A 23772-nucleotide genomic window follows, 5' to 3' on the forward strand; every position below is an offset into this window, starting at 1 on the left:
ATATAACTAGTTGTTGTCGTTTGTTGTTGTTTTTTTTTCCAATCAAGGAACATAACACTTTGACGGGAGAGTTATTTAATATTTCTAATAGGCTTAATTAATTCAGTGCAAGTTTGAAATATTGCTTCTTTGAAACACGAGACAAAAGTTAAATTATAATAACTAATAATACTCTATCATATCTGACTTCACGAAAAATAAATCTTTAATATGCTACGTTTTTTTGTGTTCATAAAATATTTGAAACTTGGAAGATTTGCGAATATAAACTAAAGCTTTGCGGTAACAATATTACGTTAATAATTCAAGTGTATTGTGCTGGTACAAACAGTGGAATGTGTTTTTGTGTCCTTACCAAGATTTTAGGACTAACGTGTTTTTTGTTTTTTTTTCTTGGATCGTTAGCTCCAACATAGGTTTTTAGGTGCGTGAAGTAATGTAAGGTTAAGTAAAGTGAAAAGACTGAGACAACGTGCAGACGGTTGAATTTTTCATTGTTGGCTTACCAAAGCTTGCCAATGTACGATAGGAGGTTATTTTCACTGTTAGGTTTAGCCAACGTGATAAACACAAAAATCAACATTTTTTTTTCAACATAATAGTAATTGAAAATATCTGTTAGTGGCATTCTTTAATGACTTTACAGTGGATTAATCAACTTATATGAATGATTTGCATATTCTAATTCACTGATATGTTTTCACAGCTTAAATCCGTGGCGCCAAGGGATATATTTGGCAAATATCTGCGTGTCATCTACCATATATTCCCGATCATTTGACCTCCAATGCTGTTACGGATACGCTTATGACTGAAAGAACATGTCACAATCCTCTATGAATAATAATACTCGTATAATGAGATAGTTAAAAATATTTCGTCCCAAAATACAGAGTATTTTCAAGAAGGAAACCTTTAGTGCTTTCCTTGGAACATATAAGTTCGTAAAATATAACAATTAGAGCACGAAATGGCTCCAATGAAGTAACTTCCATTTGCAAATTGAAGTCTATAATTACGAAAGAGAACTCTTCGACTCATAATGCTATTTAAATAAAACTAGACATATATTTTGGGGTATTTTACAAAATAATAAATATATATTTAAAAGACTAAAGCTTTTAGTGATTCTTCTATGAGAAACATGGCCAAGCAATCTCAGAATCATACACCTATCAGGTTCCTGTATGTATGTAGCTCCAATGGACTTTTGTGTTAAACGTGTTCTTGGAACTCAACGATCGTGTACAGTGGACGGTCTGTGAAAAATTTATTTTTAAGAATTGTTTGTTTGTTTGTTTTTGAATTTCGCGCAAAGCTACTCGAGGGCTATCTGCGCTAGCCGTTCCAAATTTTGCGGTGTAAGACTAGAGGGAAGGCAGCTAGTCATCACCACCCACCCCCAACTCTTGGGCTACTCTTTTACCAAAATCGAATAGTGGTATTGACCATCACATTATAAAGCCCCCCACGGCTGAAAAGGCGAGCATGTTTGGTGCGACCGGGATGCAAACCCGCGACCCTCAGATTACGAATCGCACGCCTTAACCCACCTGGCCATGCCGGGCCTTATTTTTAAGAAATAGGGGCTAATATTAACGTTGTCAATCTGATTTTAATAATATTGTATATCGTGTTCAGCCAACTACAAATCCAAATACGACTTCTTCTTCTTACGACTTGTCTTTGTTTAAAACCAGATGGTAATTTCTGTAAAATGTAAGTTATTCTTTGCAGGTAACGACGAGAAACCCACTCTTAAGGCAATTAAGGTCTGGAGCCGGCTTGGAAGGGTAATGGTAAACATGTAATGAAGTCCTTATTACTAGTTCAGCCCATATCCCCAAACTCTATTAATATCATTTTGCACGGTTTGATAACGGCCATTTTATTTAAGAGAAAATCCCGTTACTCTAGCAAACATCCTGAGAGTCTTAGTAGAAATACCAGTACTGGGCCCTATTATTATCAATTATATAATTTAAATCTAATTTGGTTTATTTGGAATTTCGCGTAAAGTTACACGAGGGCTACCTGCATTAGGCATACCTAATTTAGTAGTATGAGGTATGAGATTAGAGGGAAGGCATCTAGTCATCACCATCCATCGCCAACTCTTGGGCTACTCTTTTACCAACAAAGAGTGGGATCGACAGTCACATTATAACGCCCCCACGGCTCAAAGGACGGGCATGTTTGGTGTGACGGGGATTCGAACCCGCGCCCCTTGGATTGGGAGTGGAGTGCCTTAACCACCTGGCCATGCCGGGCTGAAAAGCCAGACGACTGCAAATATTTTTATCAATTATTATGAATTTTTAATTGAATTTTTATCAAACACATAAATAACATCCCAAAATGGAATGTAAGAAACAAATTATTTTTTAAAAATTAAATCGCAATTTCATTACTGGTTATTTGTATCTAGATATATTGTTAAAAGAAACCATATATATATATAAACTTTGTGAATGTATTTCTTAAGTAACATAGACTGTATTGTTGTACTTTATTTCTCCAAAGTAACAACATATATTTATTTGTCCTTATTTTGAACAACTGTTTCTGCATCTAAGGGTCTCATAATAACAGATACGTGTTTTTGCTTAACTCGACAGAACTCGATTGACCCCGTGTATTTTATTAGCACTACTGTTCGGGGAGCAAGCAATTATCGTTTAACAGGACCGTAATTAAATCATCAACTTTTCAACATTAAGTATGAATGGTGAGCTAGAGGCCCTCTGTGGGTGGAGTTTGAAATCAATAAATGCCAGGTCCTGATAGCCGGCTAGATTTATCTATCGCATAAACTCGAGATGCCGTGTACCTTATATATCTCAACCAGCTTACCATAGCAATATATTTAGTCGCTCCGAAATGTTTCAAACTTTGAAAAGGATGTGGAAATGAAAATTATTATAAGAGAAATTGAAACTAGGCAACTATTTATTTATCTAAATTAACCATAAATCATTAAATTCAAAACAAACAGTCAGCAATAGTAAAACTGATTCGTAATGAGCAACGTGTAATTTAATCTATTTAATAATATCTATTAACTGAGTTTTATGTCAGATTAATCGTCAGATAGCGTACTAGTTGAAATATATTATCGGATTTTATGTTCACTTTCATAAGGTGCACACTTTTGTTTTGTTTTTTTTGATGTTGTGGTTCGTTAACTTTCGCGCAAAACTACTTGAGGACTATCTGTGCTACTGGTCCTTAATTTTGAAGTGACAGGATAGAGGGAAGACAGCTAGTCAAATGCATCTACTACCAATATGTGGGCTAAGCTAATCCTGAATTAGAATTTGACCGCAACTCTTATAACGCTACAAGTGTAAAGTGCGATACTCGTATTTAAAGCGCTAATCGAGTGAGAAACGCATATCCCTGACCAAGAGTCCAGCAATTCTTTCAAGATATTCATATGGAACATAAAAATTTTCACTTGTATAGTTGTTGTTATTTGTTAAGTATAAAGCTATACGAAGGGCTACCTGAGCTCTGTCCACCACGGGTATCAAAACCTAGTTTCTACCATACCATTGTGCCATTGAGGGGAGGGCTTAAGCATTTATACAATAAATAGAAATATATAGCAACTAAGGAACAAATTCATAAGCTAGCATCTTACTGAAGTGCAAACAGTTGTTACTTTGGCGGTTTCAAAAACCAAGTGAAATAATATTATTATATATATGTAAACATTTTTCAAAACAAACTGAAGTGAAATAGAAATCGTGAATTTCTATGTTTAATTTTTGTGAGAGTTTGTATGGACTCTTTTACTTAGCGGAACGTCACAATAATTGTGTACAAATGGCGTTTCCATGCCTTTAATTTTTACTAATTCTCTGTAACTCCTGTAAATATAAACTATCTAAAACTCATCCCATGGTTTATTCTCCAATCAAATTTTGACAAATCGTTTGAACAGTTGAAAAAATAAGATGTTCTGTAAATAACTTGGAACATCGGCTGGAGCTGGAAAACATCCATTTTTTTATTTTTTTTTGTAAATGAAACAATTTTTTATTTGATTCTTAGTAGCATCAGCAAACCACGGTTTCAATAAATGTAACAACGATAATTTTACCATTAACAGTAAACGTGATCAAAGCAGCTTTTAAGTAAACAGAGGCTCCATTATGGCCAAATGGCCAAGGCGCTCGACTTGCAATCTAAGGGTCGTGAGTCTGAATCCCCGTCATACCAAAATACCGTGGGGGCGTTATAACGTGACGGTAAATCTCACTGTTTATTCGATGGTAAAAGACTATCCCAAGCGTTGGTGGTAGGTGGTGATGACCAGCTGCTTTCCCTCTAAATTTACTCTGCTAAATGCTAAATTAGGGACGGCTAACGCAGATAGCCCTCGTGTATCTTTGCGCAAAATTAAAAAACAAACAAACAAGGAGGCAGAATTTATTTTCATACGTTATTTCCTGAACTGAAACTTAATCAGCCTGACCACAGTGATAAGCTTTATTTTAAAATGAAACACAATAACCCCTTAGAGTATTTCAGCAATAAACCTACAAGCTTGCGATGATAAAAATCGGGTTTCGATACGTGTGATGGGTGAAGCAAAGATAGCCCATCGTGTAACTTTGTACTTAACAAAACCTTTTAATAACTTACCTTATTTTAAATAATCCGAATAACCCTTCTAAATATTTTGGTGCGTGCACAAGGTTTTGGGCTGGGCAAAATCTTATAAAAGCTGAAACTAAAAAACATGTTTATCAATCAATAAATAAATGTATATATATATATACATTCTTAGATCATCTTCACGCTTTATTTGAAATATTTTGACGACATTAATATGAAAACCATTTGGTGCAACAAATATAGGAGAGCCAGTTTCTTTTCAAAAATTCCTCCCCATGAAAAAAGTAAACAACAAAACATTATATTAAATTCTTGAATTTTAATTACCAAGCGTCACAAATAACTTCATAACTTTTTGTCACCATCCTGATATCAAGAATCGAAGTATTCAAGTCACGTGCACTTAGAAGTGACTTCAAAGAATTGTAAAATGAAAAACTAAAAATTATTTTTCAGTTTGACTTGAAATATAAATCAATTTTTAGTCTTAATCAAAGTCAAGTGATAGTAACTGTCGTGAGTGAAGAATTCGTGAAATTCTTTAAATTGTAATAACTGTAACCTTCAAAAAATTTAAAATGTCCACTGTCTTTGAGCAGTAAAACTTTAAAACGATAGATGTTCATCTTTGATAAAAAATTTATGCAATTATCTTTGCTCAATAAATTAGTAACAGTGACCTATTTTAGACTCTAAATTAGCATCCAACTAATATAATTCAATTCTTTATTCATTGAAGTATATAAAATATTTACTTAGATTATTAGAACTCTCTTTTATGTTGCGGTTCCTCGCCGGTAGAGTGGTAAGCTACGGATTTACAACGCTAAAATTAAGTGTTCGATTCCCATCAGTGGACTTAGCAGAGAGCCCTATGTGGCTTTGCTATAAGAAAACACACGCACATTCTATGTTGTGTATACCTAGTAACTATAAAACTGTTGGGAAATTTACATTTGACCATTTCAAATAGCGCTGTTACAGTACGCTCTGGTTTTTGCAGAGTAAATTACTAAATATATTTTATTTTTTGTACATGTTTACTGAAGTTTACCGTTAAGACATAAGAATGCAAGTGACTGGCGCGACGCTATGGAATTTTTAGTTCACATATTGCAAACTTGAACCTGTATATATATTACTACCAATCTAAATTAATTCCAAACATCATTTATGAATAAAATAACAGCGCTACCTTCAGATATGCGCTACTGTGAATAATCCAGTCACCTTTGTGAAATATATCCAGCATGAAATATATACAAATATGTTTAAAATCTAAAACCAGTATTTGGTTAAATATATTCCAAATCACGTGTTTGGTTGAAATGAATTCTAGAAAATGACATGTAAGAATGTCAGAAATGACAATAATTATATTTGTTTGTTATTTGGTTTTGAATTTCGCACAAAGTTACACGAGGGCTATCTGCGCTAGCCGTCCCTAATTTAGCAGTGTAACACAAGAGGGAAGGCAGCTAGTCATCAACACCCACCGCCAACTCTTGGGTTACTCTTTAAGCAACAAATAGTAGGATTGACAGTAGAATTATAACGTCCCCACGGCTGAAAGGGCGAGCATGTTTGGTGCGACGGGAATTTGAACCTGCGACCCTCAAATTACGAGTCGAACGCCTTAACCCACTTGGCCATGCCAGACCCCAATAATTACGTCTCTGGAAATTAGGGCATTTAACTTCTCGATGATGTAGCTAATTCGCAGGTCAAAAATCATTCAGTATATATATATTAATTATTGTGAACTCAGTAAAAGATTCCTACAGGAGAGCTATCTGCGATAGCTGTCCTTAAATTTAGCAGCACTAGACTAGAGGGAAGGTAGCTAGTCATCACAATCCCACAGCCAACTCTTGGTCTACTCTTTTACCAACGAATAGTGGGATTGACCGTAACATTATAACGTCACCACGGTTGAAATGGCGCGCATGTTTGGTGTGACAGGGATTCGAACCCGCGACCCTCATATTACGAGTCGTACGCCTCAACCCATCTGACCATGCCGCGCCTAACAAACTTTTAACACTATCTAAACTACAAGTGAAAGCATACCTTTGAAGGTAGCATTGTCCAGTTTTAGAAAATTCTACTAGCGATTTTGTTTTATTTTACCGAATCTTCAGTTCATCTGATAGTGTCTTCGGTTTAACGGTACCAATCGATATCTTTTCTGAAAGTGTCAAGGATTTAAACTCTTGGTAACTTCGCATTGTGCAAAGTATGTAAAACTTGCTAACAAACAAAATTCAGCATAATCTTTAAATTTACCTCCATGGGGTTGGTTGCTTTTCCAAACCTTAACCTTATCAATGGACTTTTATACGCATTTTACGATGAGCTTTATGGTAAAGTTATCTATAGTGTGCAACATAGTCACAGAATAATGTTAGAGAAACAAACACGTAGTTTAGGCTTCGTGGCCACCTCTTGTAATTGCCTATGGTACTTTGTTATTTGTCCTTTTCCAGTTGTGAGTTTAATCTTTAATCTCAAGTTTTTTTCTTATGGTCTTATCCATTGAAGTCTAGCTTAATCTAATCTAATCCATCGCATTAATCCTCTCAAAACTATTTCCACTTAATTAATTCCCTTACTTACTGAAGTCTAGACTAATCGAGTCTAATCTATTGCATTAATATTTTCAAAACTATTTCCACTTAATTAATTATCTTACCTACTGAATTCTAGATTAATCTAGTCTAAACCATCAATCTATCATATTAATCGTTTCAAAAGTGTTTCCAGTTAATTAATTCTCTTACCTACTGAAGTCTAGATTAATCTAGTCTAATCCATCGCATTAATCTTCTCAAAACTATTTCCACTTAATTAATTATCTTACCTACTGAAGTCTAGATTAATCTAGTCCAATCCATCAATCCATCACATTAATCGTTTCAAAACTATTTCCACTTAATTAATTCTCTTACCTACTGAAGTCTGGATTAATCTTGTCTAATCCACCAATCCATCATATCAATCGTTTCAAAACTATTTCCACTTAATTAATTCTCTTACCAATTGAAGTCTAGCTTTATTTAGTCCAATCCATCGCATTAAACTTTTCTAATCTATTTGCACGTAAACTGCCTTTATTTCATTTAATTTTACATGGATAATTTCAGTCAATATGTTCACCACTTTTCCATTTTAATAATAACGTGTATACGTTTCTAACTTTTTGCATGTTAGTCTAATTAGGTATTGTATATTTTGAAAAAAGAAAAGTGCTACGCAACGTAAAACAAGAAAAACATTTTATTGTAGTAGATAGGTAAGATAATTGGATTTCATTAAGGTATATATATATTATCATAAATGCTAATAAATCAATAACAGTAACCCCTGGATAAAGAACCAGAAAGAAAACAAAACATAATTCCAAATAATAACAATGCAGTATTGAGACAATGCCTTTGAATAACTGTCTTGTGACAGGTTATTACCTGTCACGAGAATACAGCCTTATGTGATCATAAATTTGAATACTTCTCTGCGACATTAATTGTAAGTGTACGTTACCGCTAGGGAGGGAAGCTGGTGTCAGTTTCATCATACTCAAATGTGTGTATATATGTATATATACTTGCTTAAAGGCCCGGCATGGCTAGGTGGGTTAAGGCATTCGACTCGTAATCTGAGGGTCGTGGGTTCGAATTCCGGTCACACCAAATATGCTCGCTTTTTCAGCCGTAGCGGACGTTATGATGTGACGGGTGGTAATGACAAGATGTCTTCCCTCTAGTCTTACAATGCTAAATTAGGGACGACTAGCACAGATAGCCCTCGAGTAGCTTTGTACGAAATTCAAAACAAACAAACAATATATTTACTTAGAATACAAATAATTATGTAGAAGGTAAGTTCGCGTTTTAATGTAACTAAAAATTAATTGATTAACTGAGCGATAGGAGGAAATAATAAACGAACGATAAGCACAACCACAATCATAAAATAAAAAAAAATGTGCTCTCTCACACAGTGCTGATGTGCTTGGGATTGCAGAAAACATGAGGGCACCAAAATGTTTCTTACCTCTCGTTCCGCTTGGGAGATTAATAAGGGCGATTCATCCATGGATAATTTATGAAAGACTACATTGCATTTTCCTTACTAACGCACGTAACTTCGTAATGTTTGCACTTCAACATTGAGTTTGTCTGTTTGTATATTCCTTAAATGAACGAGTAGAGATGGCTGTAAGTCTATAACTTTCTTTTTTTTTTTTGCAGAAAACGAGTGATATTCTATGTATCTCTTTATTTGCGCATATCAAAGAAACTTTAATACGTTTTAAGATCTTCTGACAAAGACCTAGAATGCTAATAAATATTCATCAATGTTTGCACAACGCAAAGTTTATGGTTTTGATACCACTTTACCATACACAGATACCTCGCCACGTAAACTGTTCGCAAACCTTAAGCCTTTTTTAAAACAGCAATTCTTCTAAATATTGTCTTTGATACTACATTACGGAAATGAATGTCATTATCATACACAAACTGCACGAAGAGGAAATATTTTTAAGTCGTAATACTTTCAGTATATTGTCTTTCGTAATACGTTATCCACTCAGATATTTTTCAGTCATATATAAGATAGCCGAACACTAAATTATTTCTAAACTACAATTTTTCAATGGCCGTTACTTCGACACATCACTGCAAACAAAAGGACTCAGCATGGCTAGGTGGTTAAGACACTCGATTCGTAATCCGAAGGTCGCAGATTTGAATTCCTGTCACACCAAATATGCTCGCTCTTTCAGCCGTGGGAGCGTTATAATGTGATGTTCAATCCTATTATTCGTTGGTAAAGTAGTAGCCCAAGAGTTGGCAGTGGGTAGTAGTGACTAGCTGCCTTCCCTCTAGTCTTATACTGCTAAATTAGGGACGGCTAGCGCAGATAGCCCTCGTTTAGCTTTGCGCGAAATTCAGAACAAACTCAACCAAACTGTTAGTTTGTTACTTTTATGAGAAATTGAACCCCAGATTTTAGCGTTGTAATTCCATCTCGCCGAAGGACAAATATATTTAGTATTCTACAGAGACCACAATGGACTGTAGGATACCAAAATATAACATTTTTAAAACTATTATCGGTTTGTTTGTTTTCAATTTTGCACAAACCTACTCGAAGGATAACTGCGCTATCCGTCCCTGATTGAACAGTGTAAGACTGGAGGGAAGATAGCTAGTCATCACCCCCTTTAACTCTTGGACTATTCTTTTATCAACGAATAAATAGTGGAATTATACGTCAATTCATAACGCATCCGCGGCTGAAAGGACGAGCATGTTTTGCGTAAAGGAAATTTGAAACCGCGACCCTCGAACTGTGAGTCGAACGCCCTAATCACTTGGCCATGCGGGGTTCCCACACTACCAATAAAGAACGAATCCGAGGAGATTCAAAAATAGTCTTTTTTACATGGAGGAAATTCAAAAATAGTTTTTTTACATGGAGGAGATTCAAAAATAGTTTTTTTTATATGGAGGAGATTCAAAAATAGTTTTTTTACATGGAGGGGATTCAGAATAGTTTTTTTGCATGGAGGAGATTCAAAAATAGTTTTTTTTATATGGAGGAGATTCAAAAATAGTTTTTTTACATGGAGGAGATCCAGAATAGTTTTTTTCCATGGAGGAGATTCAAAAATAGTTTTTTTACATGGAGGAGATTCAAAAATAGTTTTCTTTTACATGGAGGAGATTCAAAAATATTTTGTTTTACATGGAGGGGATTCAAAATAGTTTTTATGCATGGAGGAGATTCAAAATAGTTTTCTTTTATATGGAGGAGATTCAAAAATAGTTTTTTTTTACATGGAGGAGATTGAAAGTAGTTTTTTTTTACATGGAGGCGATTCAAAAATAGTTTTCTTTTACATGGAGGAGATTAAAAAAAAAAGTTGTTTTTACATGGAGGAAGTTCAAAAGTAGTTTTTTTAGATGGAGAAGGGGGCCTGGCATGGCCTAGCGCGTTAAGGCGTGCGCATCGTAATCTGAGGGTCGCGGGTTCGCGCCCGAATCGCGCCAAACATCCTCGCCCTCCTAGCCGTAGGGGCGTTATAATGTGACGGTCAATCCCACTATTCGTTGGTAAAATAGTAGCCCAAGAGTTGGCGGTGGGTGGTGATGACTCGCTGCCTTCCCTCTAGTCTTACACTGCTAAATACATGGAGAAGATTCAAAAATAGTTTTTTCTGACATGGAGGAGATTCAAAAATAGTTTTTTATGCTAAGAAACGAAAAAACGCTTAACACGCTAAAACTAAATTAGTTTGACACTACTCTGCACTTACTATTCACAAACAAACTCAAAATGTATATTACTTATATATAAAACTATACGGTAATGACTAATGCGTTCACTTGTGTCGATTCACAAATAATATTTAAAAAATGAGACAGTAAAGGGTAAAACTGACACAATATGAGACATAACTGATATATGTATATCTTATTCGAACAAAACCTAAACCAAACTTAGTTCATATTATACTTTTGTGTCATATGCGTAACCTGTGTATACAAGAAGTTAAATAAGATCTATAAAGTAAGACTAAACGATAACGAACTGAACGCTTTGGTGTTTTATATTTGAAAGTAAACAACTTGAAAATATTTAACTATTTGTTATGATAAGCGGGTTTTTGTTTTGTTTGTTTGGGATTTCGCGCAAACCTACACGAGGGCTATCTGCGATAGCCGTCCTTAATTTACCGGTGTAAGACTAGAGAGTAGTCAGCTAGTCATGACCAACCACTGCCAACTCTTGGGCTACTCTTTTACCAACGAACAGTGGGATTGACTGTTACATTATAACGCCCGTACGGCTGAAAGGGCGAGTATGTTTGGTGTGTCGGGGATTCGAACCCGCTACCTTTCAGATTGCGAGTCGAACGCCTTGACCAGCCTGGCCATACCGGGGTCGAAGATAAGCCGTCAGTCTCTCAAAAATAATATATTAACTTGATATCGAACTGCGGAGATAGTCCTTGAGTAGCTTTGCGCGAAATTCAAAACAACAATAACGAAGTTTTGGATAAATTTATTTTTGTTTAACTACGTTACTAATTATTACTTCAGTACTTATTACTATGTCTATATGTATGTTATTGAATGTGATATTTTAAATTCATTTCTATAGTTTGTTTTGAGAATAGTGTAAAGGTATAACGATAGTCAGAGGAGTAAATGACTTTAATGTTATTTTGTGTTATATTTGTGTTGTATAATAAGGCTTTTTTAAAGAAAACATCACATGTTAATGTGTAAGTACTATTATAAAACATAGGTACAACTTGCTCATAAAAATGAAGTTTTTACTGATCAAATATATCCGTAAGTTACTAGTTTATTATGATTGAATTATAATAATATTCAAATATGCAGGCATTAAACAATAATTATTAATAAAAGTTCAACGGTGGTTATACCAAATGAACGAAAGAGACACTACCTACTAATAAGCGTGCTTATTGTGTTAATCTGTTTCACATTGTAGACAATTTTGGTTTTATTAAGGCTCAGTTTTTGGCTGCATCGAAATATTCATATAACTTCTTGAAGACAGAATTGTCGAAGCACCTTAGATTTAAAAACGAGATATTCTTTCAACAATAGAAGCACGTGACCGTAGAAAGAAGATGTCATCCAAATAGCTGAAACCAGTTACGTAATACTTAACTCCAGCAACGTTCGCCACCTTTCGGCAACAAAGTGCAGCCTGGTAATCTAATGGTCTATAGGGTGCGCTGTGCAACCACTCTAACTGAGAGAGTGTTACTCTCTTATCCCTACCGGAGATAGAACTCTCGAATTCAAGGACTGCCCTTCCCGGGGTTGTACGGAGCTAGCCTGGACTGGAACCGCTGTGTCATTGACGTTCACTGACTTCTCAACTTCGGCACGTCTTAACGTTACAGTTTTCTCTCACCAATTATGGCTGTTCTACCATGACAGGCGGTAGGACAAGTCATTACTGCTAGAAGCAGTTCTAATGTTATAAAGGAGTAATTGTTCAGTATTTCCCGCGTCCGCCTCGGCATCGTCTAAATCACGAGGCTTCGATAGCGCCAACAAATGCCGAGAGTTGAACAGTTTGTTCTGCAGTACACTATTCGTTTTGACCGCTACTAGAATATAAAGGTCTTTGTTAATCCATCCGTGTATTTGAGAACAATGACTTCACAGAGCCTTGTTATTGCTATTGTCTTCTTATTTTGTGATTTCGCAGTCCTTGGTGAGTAACTTTGTTAGAGATTTGTTTCAGTTGTTTAGATTTAGTGCAGAAGTATACGATACATGCAATCATTGGTTTCCAACTTTATTCAGAAACATTAGAATACACGATGAGTGAAATAGTGAATCTTGTTTTCTTCAAAATCACTCTTTGAAGTTTGAGTGAGTATATTCATAAATATAAGCGATTTTCTCTTGTTGAAACTTCTTTTATTGAAGAGTATGTCAGCAGCTTACAAACAAAGCTCGAGAACGTTATTTTGTTTAAATCTGAAAATCTAAAGACTTCTATGAAATTAATTAACAATATTTAGCCTCGCGGCTGGCCTGATTTTATTACTTATTGTCAATCGTGGTTCTCATGAAGTTATATTACAGTAGGAACATATAGTTACAACAGCTTCTATTAATGTATAAGTTTTTTAAACTGATAGAAAAACAATGTGTATAGTTAAAAATCTGTCAGAGATTGAAGCACAATTTGTGTCTTTTTTGTCACATATGTATGTTTTCGCACTTTGTCATCAACACTTCCTTTCTTATTGAAACCTAATAACCTATAATTAAAAGGTACAACGTGGTCTTTTTTTGTGGATCGTTTTGTCTTAAAGATGTGCCTTTAAGCTTAAAGTACAGAAAAACAGCTTAATTTTTGTTGTCGCTGCTTAAAATAAAATCCTAGTATAACAATCTTATGTATATGTTAAAGGTGGTTTTGACTATTTTTGTAATCTGATATTTTTCTTCAGACTTCGCGACATTACAGAAATGGCTCTTTGTCAACTTAATCTCAGATGTTGGTATTGTTTAAAAATTGTTTAGTTTTTCAAATTGAGTTACGGTTATATTAATATTATCAATTGAAATAATCTTAGGCTTATATTTTGCAAGAATGAAACTAAACATGAAACATTTTAGGAATATAAAAAAAAATAATATATTGAGATACTTTCCTTTGTACGTCATTTCCAGAAATATTCATGTCACATGTTTGTCACTAATACCGTATACACAATTTTAGTTTCAAAATAGGCCTATATTCGTTCAATGCATTCTCGAAACGGTAGAATACCATAAGTATATGCCAGTCGTTTTTTCGTTGAATAAATAATCTTTTGTTTATGGTTGTATACCTCTAAATACTGTAGGAAAATGAAGAATTTCTTATTTAAATTAGACTGTGTGTCAACTTTATTAATTCAGGTATTTATTTTGTACTTACTAGCATTTGCTCTCTCTTAAATTATGTATAATCGAATTCATTTCAAGTTACCAATGATTTTAGACATCTAATATATGCGCATAACATAAGCTAAATGCTCAGGTATGAAATTACATTAGAAGTTTATTCTACACGGACGTCTATAATATTGTAAAGTGGATCGTGAAACTTGAGTTAATAAAAAAATTGAACAGAGTATGTGTTACAGAGGAAGCATTTGCATCTGTAAATTTAAATTACAAAATTTACTTCGTCTTTAATTACAGACTATCCTAAGTCTATTTTATAGTCCCGAATAAATATGCAGGTATTATGAAGTTATAACTCAATAAACGTACAGTAGTAACGATGTTAATTTGAAACGTAAAACCAGAAGTAAATAACTCTAATCACAAATCTGTAACGGGTTACTCTTGCGATTTATAAAGATAATATATGTTTTAATTTGTTAACTAATCAAAACATCAGCAATATTAGGTCCTATTTATATCATACAATATAAAAAAAAACAAAGTTCCGCCCCACCTCCCGTGGCACAGAGATAACCCTGAAAGCTAATAATTCTACAAAACGGGTTTCGATACCCGTGAGGAATCACAGCACCGATAGCTTCATTGTGTAGCTTCATGTTTAACTACAAAAGAAGCAAATTTCAGAAATTATGTAGGGAATAAACTTCCACGAACACTATAAAAATCAGAAAATATTCTGACAGAATTCACGAGATTCTCTGACAGTGAACTCCAGGAAGTCTGTATAAAGTATATATTATTAGATTACATCCAAGCTGAACTTCGTCCAAAATAAGTAGTTGAAACAGATGTCAATTGTACTTTATAGGCCTACGCTATACATTAACTCCTGAGTATCTCAGCTGGTTAAAGAATAAAGTTATTAAATGAAAGAATACAAAGAGTACCTAAATTGTATCTGGTCGGTTTCTCATCTTGTTTATTATCTTTTTATAGAAGCTGTCCTTGTGGTATGTTTGGTTCATAACTACAGAGAAAGGTTACGTAAAATTTACTATTGATATTATATAATGTTTTATAAAATGAACTTTGTGATTGGAAAAGTACACGTCATCTCCTGTTCAATGTAAAATATTTCTAAGGATTCCAGATTTGTTCATGCTTTTTGTTTTGAAATTTGAATTAAATGTTTTTCAGTATTAACCAAAGTATAATAACACATGATGCTCGCACATAATATACATATTAATATTAATTTAGAGAAACAACAAATCAGATCAAGGTCGTGGTCAAAACAAAGTTGCCACTTTGATATATGATATAAAGAGGTTCAAAGCTTCTATGTTAATAAGATATTTATATCGAGACATGACTCAGTATGCAGGCTGGAGCTCAACTTCATAAAAGGGTAAATATTCTGTTATAACCAGTATATAAAATTTGGGTTAGAAGTTGTGGACAAAGCCATCGCGTTACTTTACTGCGTGTCGGAAGGTTACAGAGCCACGTATGAGTGAAGAGGTAACGAGACTGTTTGTTGCATTTCTTTTGTATCTGTGCATCATATTAATTTCTGCTGGCCTCGGTTGGTTCACAATTAGGCTTAGGTGCTGTTCTGATCTTTAATTTTGAATTATTTAAGACAAAGCTAGGTTAAAGGCGACAGGATAAAGACTAATTAAGGCTAAGATTAGCCATGTTTTTGATAGGCATTGAAGTTAGTTTTTAAACTCTTTACAATTAGTCAGCAATAATAGAAAACACACGACTTTAATATGCTCGTCCAAATTGCACTTGATTTTGTTAATTAGCAGTAGGAACGTTTTGTATGTTTTGACATAGTTTTGTTACTGTATCAACCTATTACTATTTTAATTGTTCTCCAGCACTCATATATTTATATTTTGTGTTTATATGACTTTTTGTTTCATTTTTTGTTCTGTTTCTTTATTTCTGATGCACGCATGTTGATTCAATTTGTTAACATGGCTTTGTTTTCCCTTCGTGCACATGTCCTTTATTTGTTTCTCTTAATTTATTTTCTAAATGTTTCTATGACGTTTCCTTATTTAGATGTTTCTTTGTTAGGTTTTACCGTTTCGTTGTTTAGTTATTACTTTGTCACTTTATACAGTTTCCTTATTTAGATGTTTCTTTGTTAGGTTTTACCGTTTCGTTGTTTAGTTATTACTTTGACACGTTACACAGTTTTTGTTTTGATATTACTTTTTTAGGTTTTACCGTTTCGTTGTCTAGTTATTATTTTGTCACGTTATATAGTTTTTGTATAGATATTACTTTGTTAGGTTTTACCGTTTCGTTGTTTAGTTATTACTTTGTCACGTTATATAGTTTTTGTATAGATATTACTTTGTTAGGTTTTACCGTTTCGTTGTTTAATTATTACTTTGTCACGTTATACAGTTTCTTTTTTAGATATTACTTTGTTAGGTTTTACCGTTTCGTTGTTTAGTTATTACTTTGTCACGTTATACAGTTTCTTTTTTAGATGTCACTTTGTTAGGCTTTTAACTTTTCATTGTTTATTCATTAGTTTTGTTATATTAGACCGTTTCGTTCTTTAGCTGTTATCTTGACAAGTTACTACGTTCACTGTGTTCTTTCTTACCTTCTTTTGTTGATGTTCCTGGCCTGGCATGGCCAAGCGCGTAAGGCGTGCGAATCGTAATCCGAGGGTTGCGGGTTCACGCCCGCGTCGCGCTAAACATGCTCGCCCTCCCAGCCGTGGGGCGGATAATGTGACGGTCAATCTCACTATTCGTTGGTACAAGAGTAGCCCAAGAGTTGGCGGTGGGTGGTGATGACTAGCTGCCTTCCCTCTAGTCTTACACTGCTAAATTAGGGACGGCTAGCACAGATAGCCCTCGAGTAGCTTTGTGCGAAATTCCAAACAAACAAACAAATTGATGTTCCTTAATTTCTGCCGATGTTCTTATAATATTTCTTGTTAACCTGTATGTTGTTACTGGTCTAATGTTTATCCACTACATTATAAGTGTCATTTCCAAATTACAGAACATTGCTTAAAATAATAAATAACGAAAATTTTAATGATAAAAAATTATAAAACATTTAAAGCTCTACATCAATTATTAAACATTTAAGAAAGAAGAAAATCATTAATAGAAAGAAACGGATTTTGTGTCGGTTGTTGAAATCACTCATTCATCGTATGTTCAACATTTCACGAATGTTCAATGTTTTGGCAGGGTTACTTTCTGTGTTTTTGTGATAATTTTCATTAGAAATGCATCTGGCATAATTTTTTGCTGTTTGTAATACAATTTATTAATTTTGATTTAATTAATAATTAAAATGCGGCTTTGTAATTTGTTGCTGCTCTTATAATTAACCACTCTTTATAACCTATGAACAAAAATATTGAGACATTATTTATATAATATTACATTATTATCTCTATATACAAGCAACATTTTCTGTTTCCATCAGTATCCACAAAATAATACTATATATATATATATATGTGTGTGTGTGTGTATATATGCGCGCGTCTTGGGACTGTAAACATTTATAGTTTAAAAATAATGGTTGTTTTTTAAACAAAAGAATGAGGCCTATTATGAAGAAATCCACTGAACTCTATTCTACAGAGTTAACATAGATTAACTGTTGTTTCCTTGTCTTGAATAACGTTGCAATTTGATTTATATGTTGTTAGTATTTTATTCAGACATTTTTGTTTCTGTAAGCCTACTTACAACTTTGAGATTTCGTTTTAATTGAAGTACAAGGAATGCGTTTACAGCATCTTGAAAGAGCTTCTGTGGTTAAAAGCAGGAACTGGTAAAAAACGGAAAAAAAAGAGAGAAATAAAAGCACTTCAAGTAAATAGAATTATTCCTCAATACAACAACACTCGTTATTTTGATATAATCTCAAACTGCTAAAAGTATTGAATGTTTTTATGTAGCATTGAGTATGTATGTTTGATGTGTTCTTATGGTAAGGTAAGTGTTGCACACAAGATTGTAAAATCTGATCAAATAGTTAGTTTTTCAGTGCTAAATAACAGAAGGTTGTTTAACCTGTTCATTTGTGGGCCCGGCACGGCCAGGTGGTTAAGGTACTCGACTTGTAATCCGAGGGTCGCGGGTTCGAATACCCGTCACAGCAAACATGCTCGCCTTTTCAGCCGTGTGGGTGTTATAATATGACGATCAATCCCACTATTTGTTAGTAAAGAGTAGCCAAAGAGTTGGCGGTGAGTGATGATGACTAACTGCCTTCCCTCTAGTCTTACACTTGTAAATTAAGGACGGCTAGCGCAGTTAGCCCTCGTGTAGCTTAGCGCAAAATTCGAAACAAAGCAAACCATTTGTGTGTTAGAGTGTTCTGAGAAACACGATTTCAGATAATTGCCCTGGGGTTTACTTCTAAATAATGGAATGATAGCGTTCTACCACTATCATATACTTAGACTCACAAGAACTATGGGCTCAGATGTACTGTAATTTTTGTATTATAATGTATCAACTAAATCAGATCTCTGTCTGAGCTTTCGAAAATCTACGTTACCTTTGTTAGATATAGGAGTAGAGAATTCTTAGCTGTACTGTTGAATATTCCAGTAGAAACACAAATATATTAATGCTTAAAATTCGTATTAATTTGCAACCATTAGTTCTAACATTTAATCACGTAATTGAAGAAAAGAAGTTTCCCACAGACCTGCTAGTTCTGTCTTTATTTCTAGCGCGTTTCCTGAATAGTTAAAAAACACGCCATTTTTTATGGTTGTGTTCAAATATATCGAAAATAAACAGGTCGTGTAAAATGAGTTGAGAAAATCGTCTGAGTTGCTAAACTGATTTGTTGTTAATTTATTTTAGAACATACTTTTTATATTCTATTCTATTTTATATTCTACAATTACTGTCATTATGATACCATATAACGCCTAAAGTCAGTGGTTTCGAAGAAGACAATTCAAGAATATGTCTGAAGTGTTATTTTCGTCACCAATCATATTTGTAGTTAGTTCAGCAGCAAACTGAACAGACATTTTCTTACTACTCTAATGGATTAGATCTTTAACGAAACTTGTCTTAATAATACAGCCTGCCAGAGGCACAGCGGTATTCCTGTAGACTTACTCAAACTGGGTTTCAACACTTGTTATGAACAGAACAGAGACAGACAATCCACTACGTAGCTTCTTTTGCGCAATTACTAACAAACTTGTTTGCGTTTTTTCTTTTCTTGAACTACATTATTTTAGATTTTGAAAATTAAAATCAAAGCAAGCATTCTATACTTCGGTTGTTGTCGTTTGTTATTAACCACAAAGCTACACCATGAGTATCGAACCTCGGTTTCTAGCAGCCTAAGTCTGCAAACATACCGCTGTGCCACTTGGCAATGGAGACGTGAATACAAAATATCTTTAAATTCTTAGCATTCACTACACAATTAAAAGACTTATTCTCACCTATCATATCTCCACTTATCTAATATGTTCATAAGGGCTCGGATTAATGAATATTTTTTAAAAAATTGATTTCAGGGAATCTAATGATAAGACAACATAAAATGTCAATACGAGTTGTGTGTAAATTAGTTTTAATGATAAGACAACATAAAGTGTCAATACGAGTTGTGTGTGAATTAGTTTTAATGATAATACAACATAAAGTGTCAATACGAGTTGTGTGTGAATGAGTTTTAATGATAAGGCAACATAAAGTGTCAATATGAGTTGTGTGTGAATTAGTTTTAACGATAAGACAACATAAAGTGTCAATACGAGTTGTGTTTGAATTATTTTTAATGATAAGACAACATAAAGTGTCAATACGAGTTGTGTGTGAATTATTTTTAATGATAAGACAACATAAAGTGTCAATATGAGTTGTGTGTGAATTAGTTTTAACGATAAGACAACATAAAGTGTCAATACGAGTTGTGTGTGAATTAGTTTTAATGGTAAGACAACTTAAAGTGTCAATACGAGTTGTGTGTGAATTATTTTTAATGATAAGACAACATAAAGTGTCAATACGAGTTGTGTGTGAATTATTTTTAATGATAAGACAACATAAAGTGTCAATACGAGTTGTGTGTGAATTATTTTTAATGATAAGACAACATAAAGTGTCAATACGAGTTGTGTGTGAATTAATTTTAATGATAAGACAACATAAAGTGTCAATACGAGTTGTGTGTGAATTATTTTTAATGATAAGACAACATAAAGTGTCAATACGAGTTGTGTGTGAATTATTTTTAATTATAAGACAACATAAAGTGTCAATACGAGTTGTGTGTAAATTAGTTTTAATGATAAGACAACATAAAGTGTCAATACGAGTTGTGTGTGAATTAGTTTTAATGATAAGACAACATAAAGTATCAATACGAGTTGTGTGTGAATTATTTTTAGTGATAAGACAACATAAAGTGTCAATACGAGTTGTGTGTGAATTATTTTTAATGATAAGACAACATAAAGTGTCAATACGAGTTGTGTGTGAATTATTTTTAATGATAAGACAACATAAAGTGTCAATACGAGTTGTGTGTGAATTAGTTTTAATGATAAGACAACATAAAGTGTCAATACGAGTTGTGTGTGAATTAGTTTTAATGATAAGACAACATAAAGTGTCAATACGAGTTGTGTGTGAATTATTTTTAATTATAAGACAACATAAAGTGTCAATACGAGTTGTGTGTGAATTATTTTTAATGATAAGACAACATAAAGTGTCAATACGAGTTGTGTGTGAATTATTTTTAATGATAAGACAACATAAAGTGTCAATACGAGTTGTGTGTGAATTATTTTAATGATAAGACAACATAAAGTGTCAATACGAGTTGTGTGTGAATTAGTTTTAATGATAAGACAACATAAAGTGTCAATACGAGTTGTGTGTAAATTAGTTTTAATGATAAGACAACATAAAGTGTCAATACGAGTTGTGTGTGAATTAGTTTTAATGATAAGACAACATAAAGTGTCAATACGAGTTGTGTGTGAATTAGTTTTAATGATAAGACAACATAAAGTGTCAATACGAGTTGTGTGTGAATTATTTTTAATGATAAGACAACATAAAGTGTCAATACGAGTTGTGTGTGAATTATTTTTAATGATAAGACAACATAAAGTGTCAATACGAGTTGTGTGTGAATTATTTTTAATGATAAGACAACATAAAGTGTCAATACGAGTTGTGTGTGAATTATTTTTAATGATAAGACAACATAAAGTGTCAATACGAGTTGTGTGTGAATTATTTTTAATGATAAGACAACATAAAGTGTCAATACGAGTTGTGTGTGAATTAATTTTAATGATAAGACAACATAAAGTGTCAATACGAGTTGTGTGTGAATTATTTTTAATGATAAGACAACATAAAGTGTCAATACGAGTTGTGTGTGAATTATTTTTAATGATAAGACAACATAAAGTGTCAATACGAGTTGTGTGTGAATGAGTTTTAATGATAAGGCAACATAAAGTGTCAATATGAGTTGTGTGTGAATTAGTTTTAACGATAAGACAACATAAAGTGTCAATACGAGTTGTGTTTGAATTATTTTTAATGATAAGACAACATAAAGTGTCAATACGAGTTGTGTGTGAATTATTTTTAATGATAAGACAACATAAAGTGTCAATATGAGTTCTGTGTGAATTAGTTTTAACGATAAGACAACATAAAGTGTCAATACGAGTTGTGTGTGAATTAGTTTTAATGGTAAGACAACTTAAAGTGTCAATACGAGTTGTGTGTGAATTATTTTTAATGATAAGACAACATAAAGTGTCAATACGAGTTGTGTGTGAATTATTTTTAATGATAAGACAACATAAAGTCTCAATACGAGTTGTGTGTGAATTAGTTTTAATGATAAGACAACATAAATTGTCAATACGAGTTGTGTGTGAATTAGTTTTAACGATAAGACAACATAAAGTCTCAATACGAGTTGTGTGTGAATTAGTTTTAATGGTGAGACAACATAAAGTCTCAATACGAGTTGTGTGTGAATTATTTTTAATGATAAGACAACATAAAGTGTCAATACGAGTTGTGTGTGAATTATTTTTAATGATAAGACAACATAAAGTGTCAATTCGAGTTGTGTGTGAATTAGTTTTAACGATAAGACAACATAAAGTGTCAATACGAGTTGTGTGTGAATTAGTTTTAACGATAAGACAACATAAAGTGTCAATACGAGTTGTGTGTGAATTAGTTTTAATGATAAGACAACATAAAGTGTCAATACGAGTTGTGTGTGAATTATTTTTAAGGATAAGACAACATAAAGTGTCAATACGAGTTGTGTGTGAATTATTTTTAATGATAAGACAACATAAAGTGTCAATACGAGTTGTGTGTGAATTAGTTTTAATGATAAGACAATATAAAGTGTCAATACGAGTTGTGTGTGAATTAGTTTTAATGATAAGACAACATAAAGTGTCAATACGAGTTGTGTGTGAATTATTTTTAAGGATAAGACAACATAAAGTGTCAATATGATTTGTGTGTGAATTAGTTTTAACGATAAGACAACATAAAGTGTCAATACGAGTTGTGTGTGAATTATTTTTAATGATAAGACAATATAAAGTCTCAATACGAGTTGTGTGTGAATTAGTTTTAATGATAAGACAACATAAAGTGTCAATACGAGTTGTGTGTGAATTAGTTTTAATGATAAGACAACATAAAGTGTCAATACGAGTTGTGTGTGAATTAGTTTTAATGATAAGACAACATAAAGTGTCAATACGAGTTGTGTGTGAATTAGTTTTAATGATAAAACAACATAAAGTCTCAATACGAGTTGTGTGTGAATTAGTTTTAATGATAAGACAACATAAAGTGTCAATACGAGTTGTGTGTGAATTATTTTTAATGATAAGACAACATAAAGTGTCAATACGAGTTGTGTGTGAATTATTTTTAATGATAAGACAACATAAAGTCTCAATACGAGTTGTGTGTGAATTAGTTTTAATGATAAGACAACATAAAGTGTCAATATGAGTTGTGTGTGAATTAGTTTTAACGATAAGACAACATAAAGTGTCAATACGAGTTGTGTGTGAATTATTTTTAATGATAAGACAACATAAAGTGTCAATACGAGTTGTGTGTGAATTATTTTTAATGATAAGACAACATAAAGTGTCAATATGAGTTGTGTGTGAATTAGTTTTAACGATAAGACAACATAAAGTGTCAATACGAGTTGTGTGTGAATTAGTTTTAATGATAAGACAACATAAAGTGTCAATATGAGTTGTGTGTGAATTAGTTTTAATGATAAGACAACATAAAGTGTCAATACGAGTTGTGTGTGAATTATTTTTAATGATAAGACAACATAAAGTGTCAATTCGAGTTGTGTGTGAATTAGTTTTAATGATAAGACAACATAAAGTGTCAATACGAGTTGTGTGTGAATTAGTTTTAAGAACGGAAGGGCTCCTTAAGATGCGCCCACACTCCACTCAGACAAACCAATATTATTGATAGATTCCCTAGACTGTGTTTTACCAGCATCCTTCAGGTTCCATCATGTATTTGATTACGAAGAAATGATGTTGGTGAAAATGTTACGCTTGTCATCTCTCCAAATTGGAGATTATAATTACTTTTATGCAAAGCGAAGCCTCGATATA

At 33.2% G+C, this 23772-nt stretch overlaps 1 protein-coding gene across 1 annotated transcript in view; it reads left to right on the forward strand.

Moving 5' to 3' along the window:
* Window positions 1-12376: 12376 nt before the first annotated feature.
* Window positions 12377-23772, forward strand: part of LOC143231360 (acetylcholine receptor subunit beta-like 1) — a 64169-nt gene continuing 52773 nt past the window's right edge. The window contains exon 1 of the mRNA XM_076465903.1: window positions 12377-12891. Coding sequence (XP_076322018.1) covers window positions 12831-12891 — 61 coding nt within the window. The 5' untranslated portion in view covers window positions 12377-12830. The remainder of the gene's footprint in view (window positions 12892-23772) is intronic.

This window comes from Tachypleus tridentatus, chromosome 11 (assembly GCF_004210375.1).
Source record: "Tachypleus tridentatus isolate NWPU-2018 chromosome 11, ASM421037v1, whole genome shotgun sequence".
In the NCBI taxonomy this organism is placed as follows: Eukaryota; Metazoa; Arthropoda; class Merostomata; order Xiphosura; family Limulidae; genus Tachypleus; species Tachypleus tridentatus.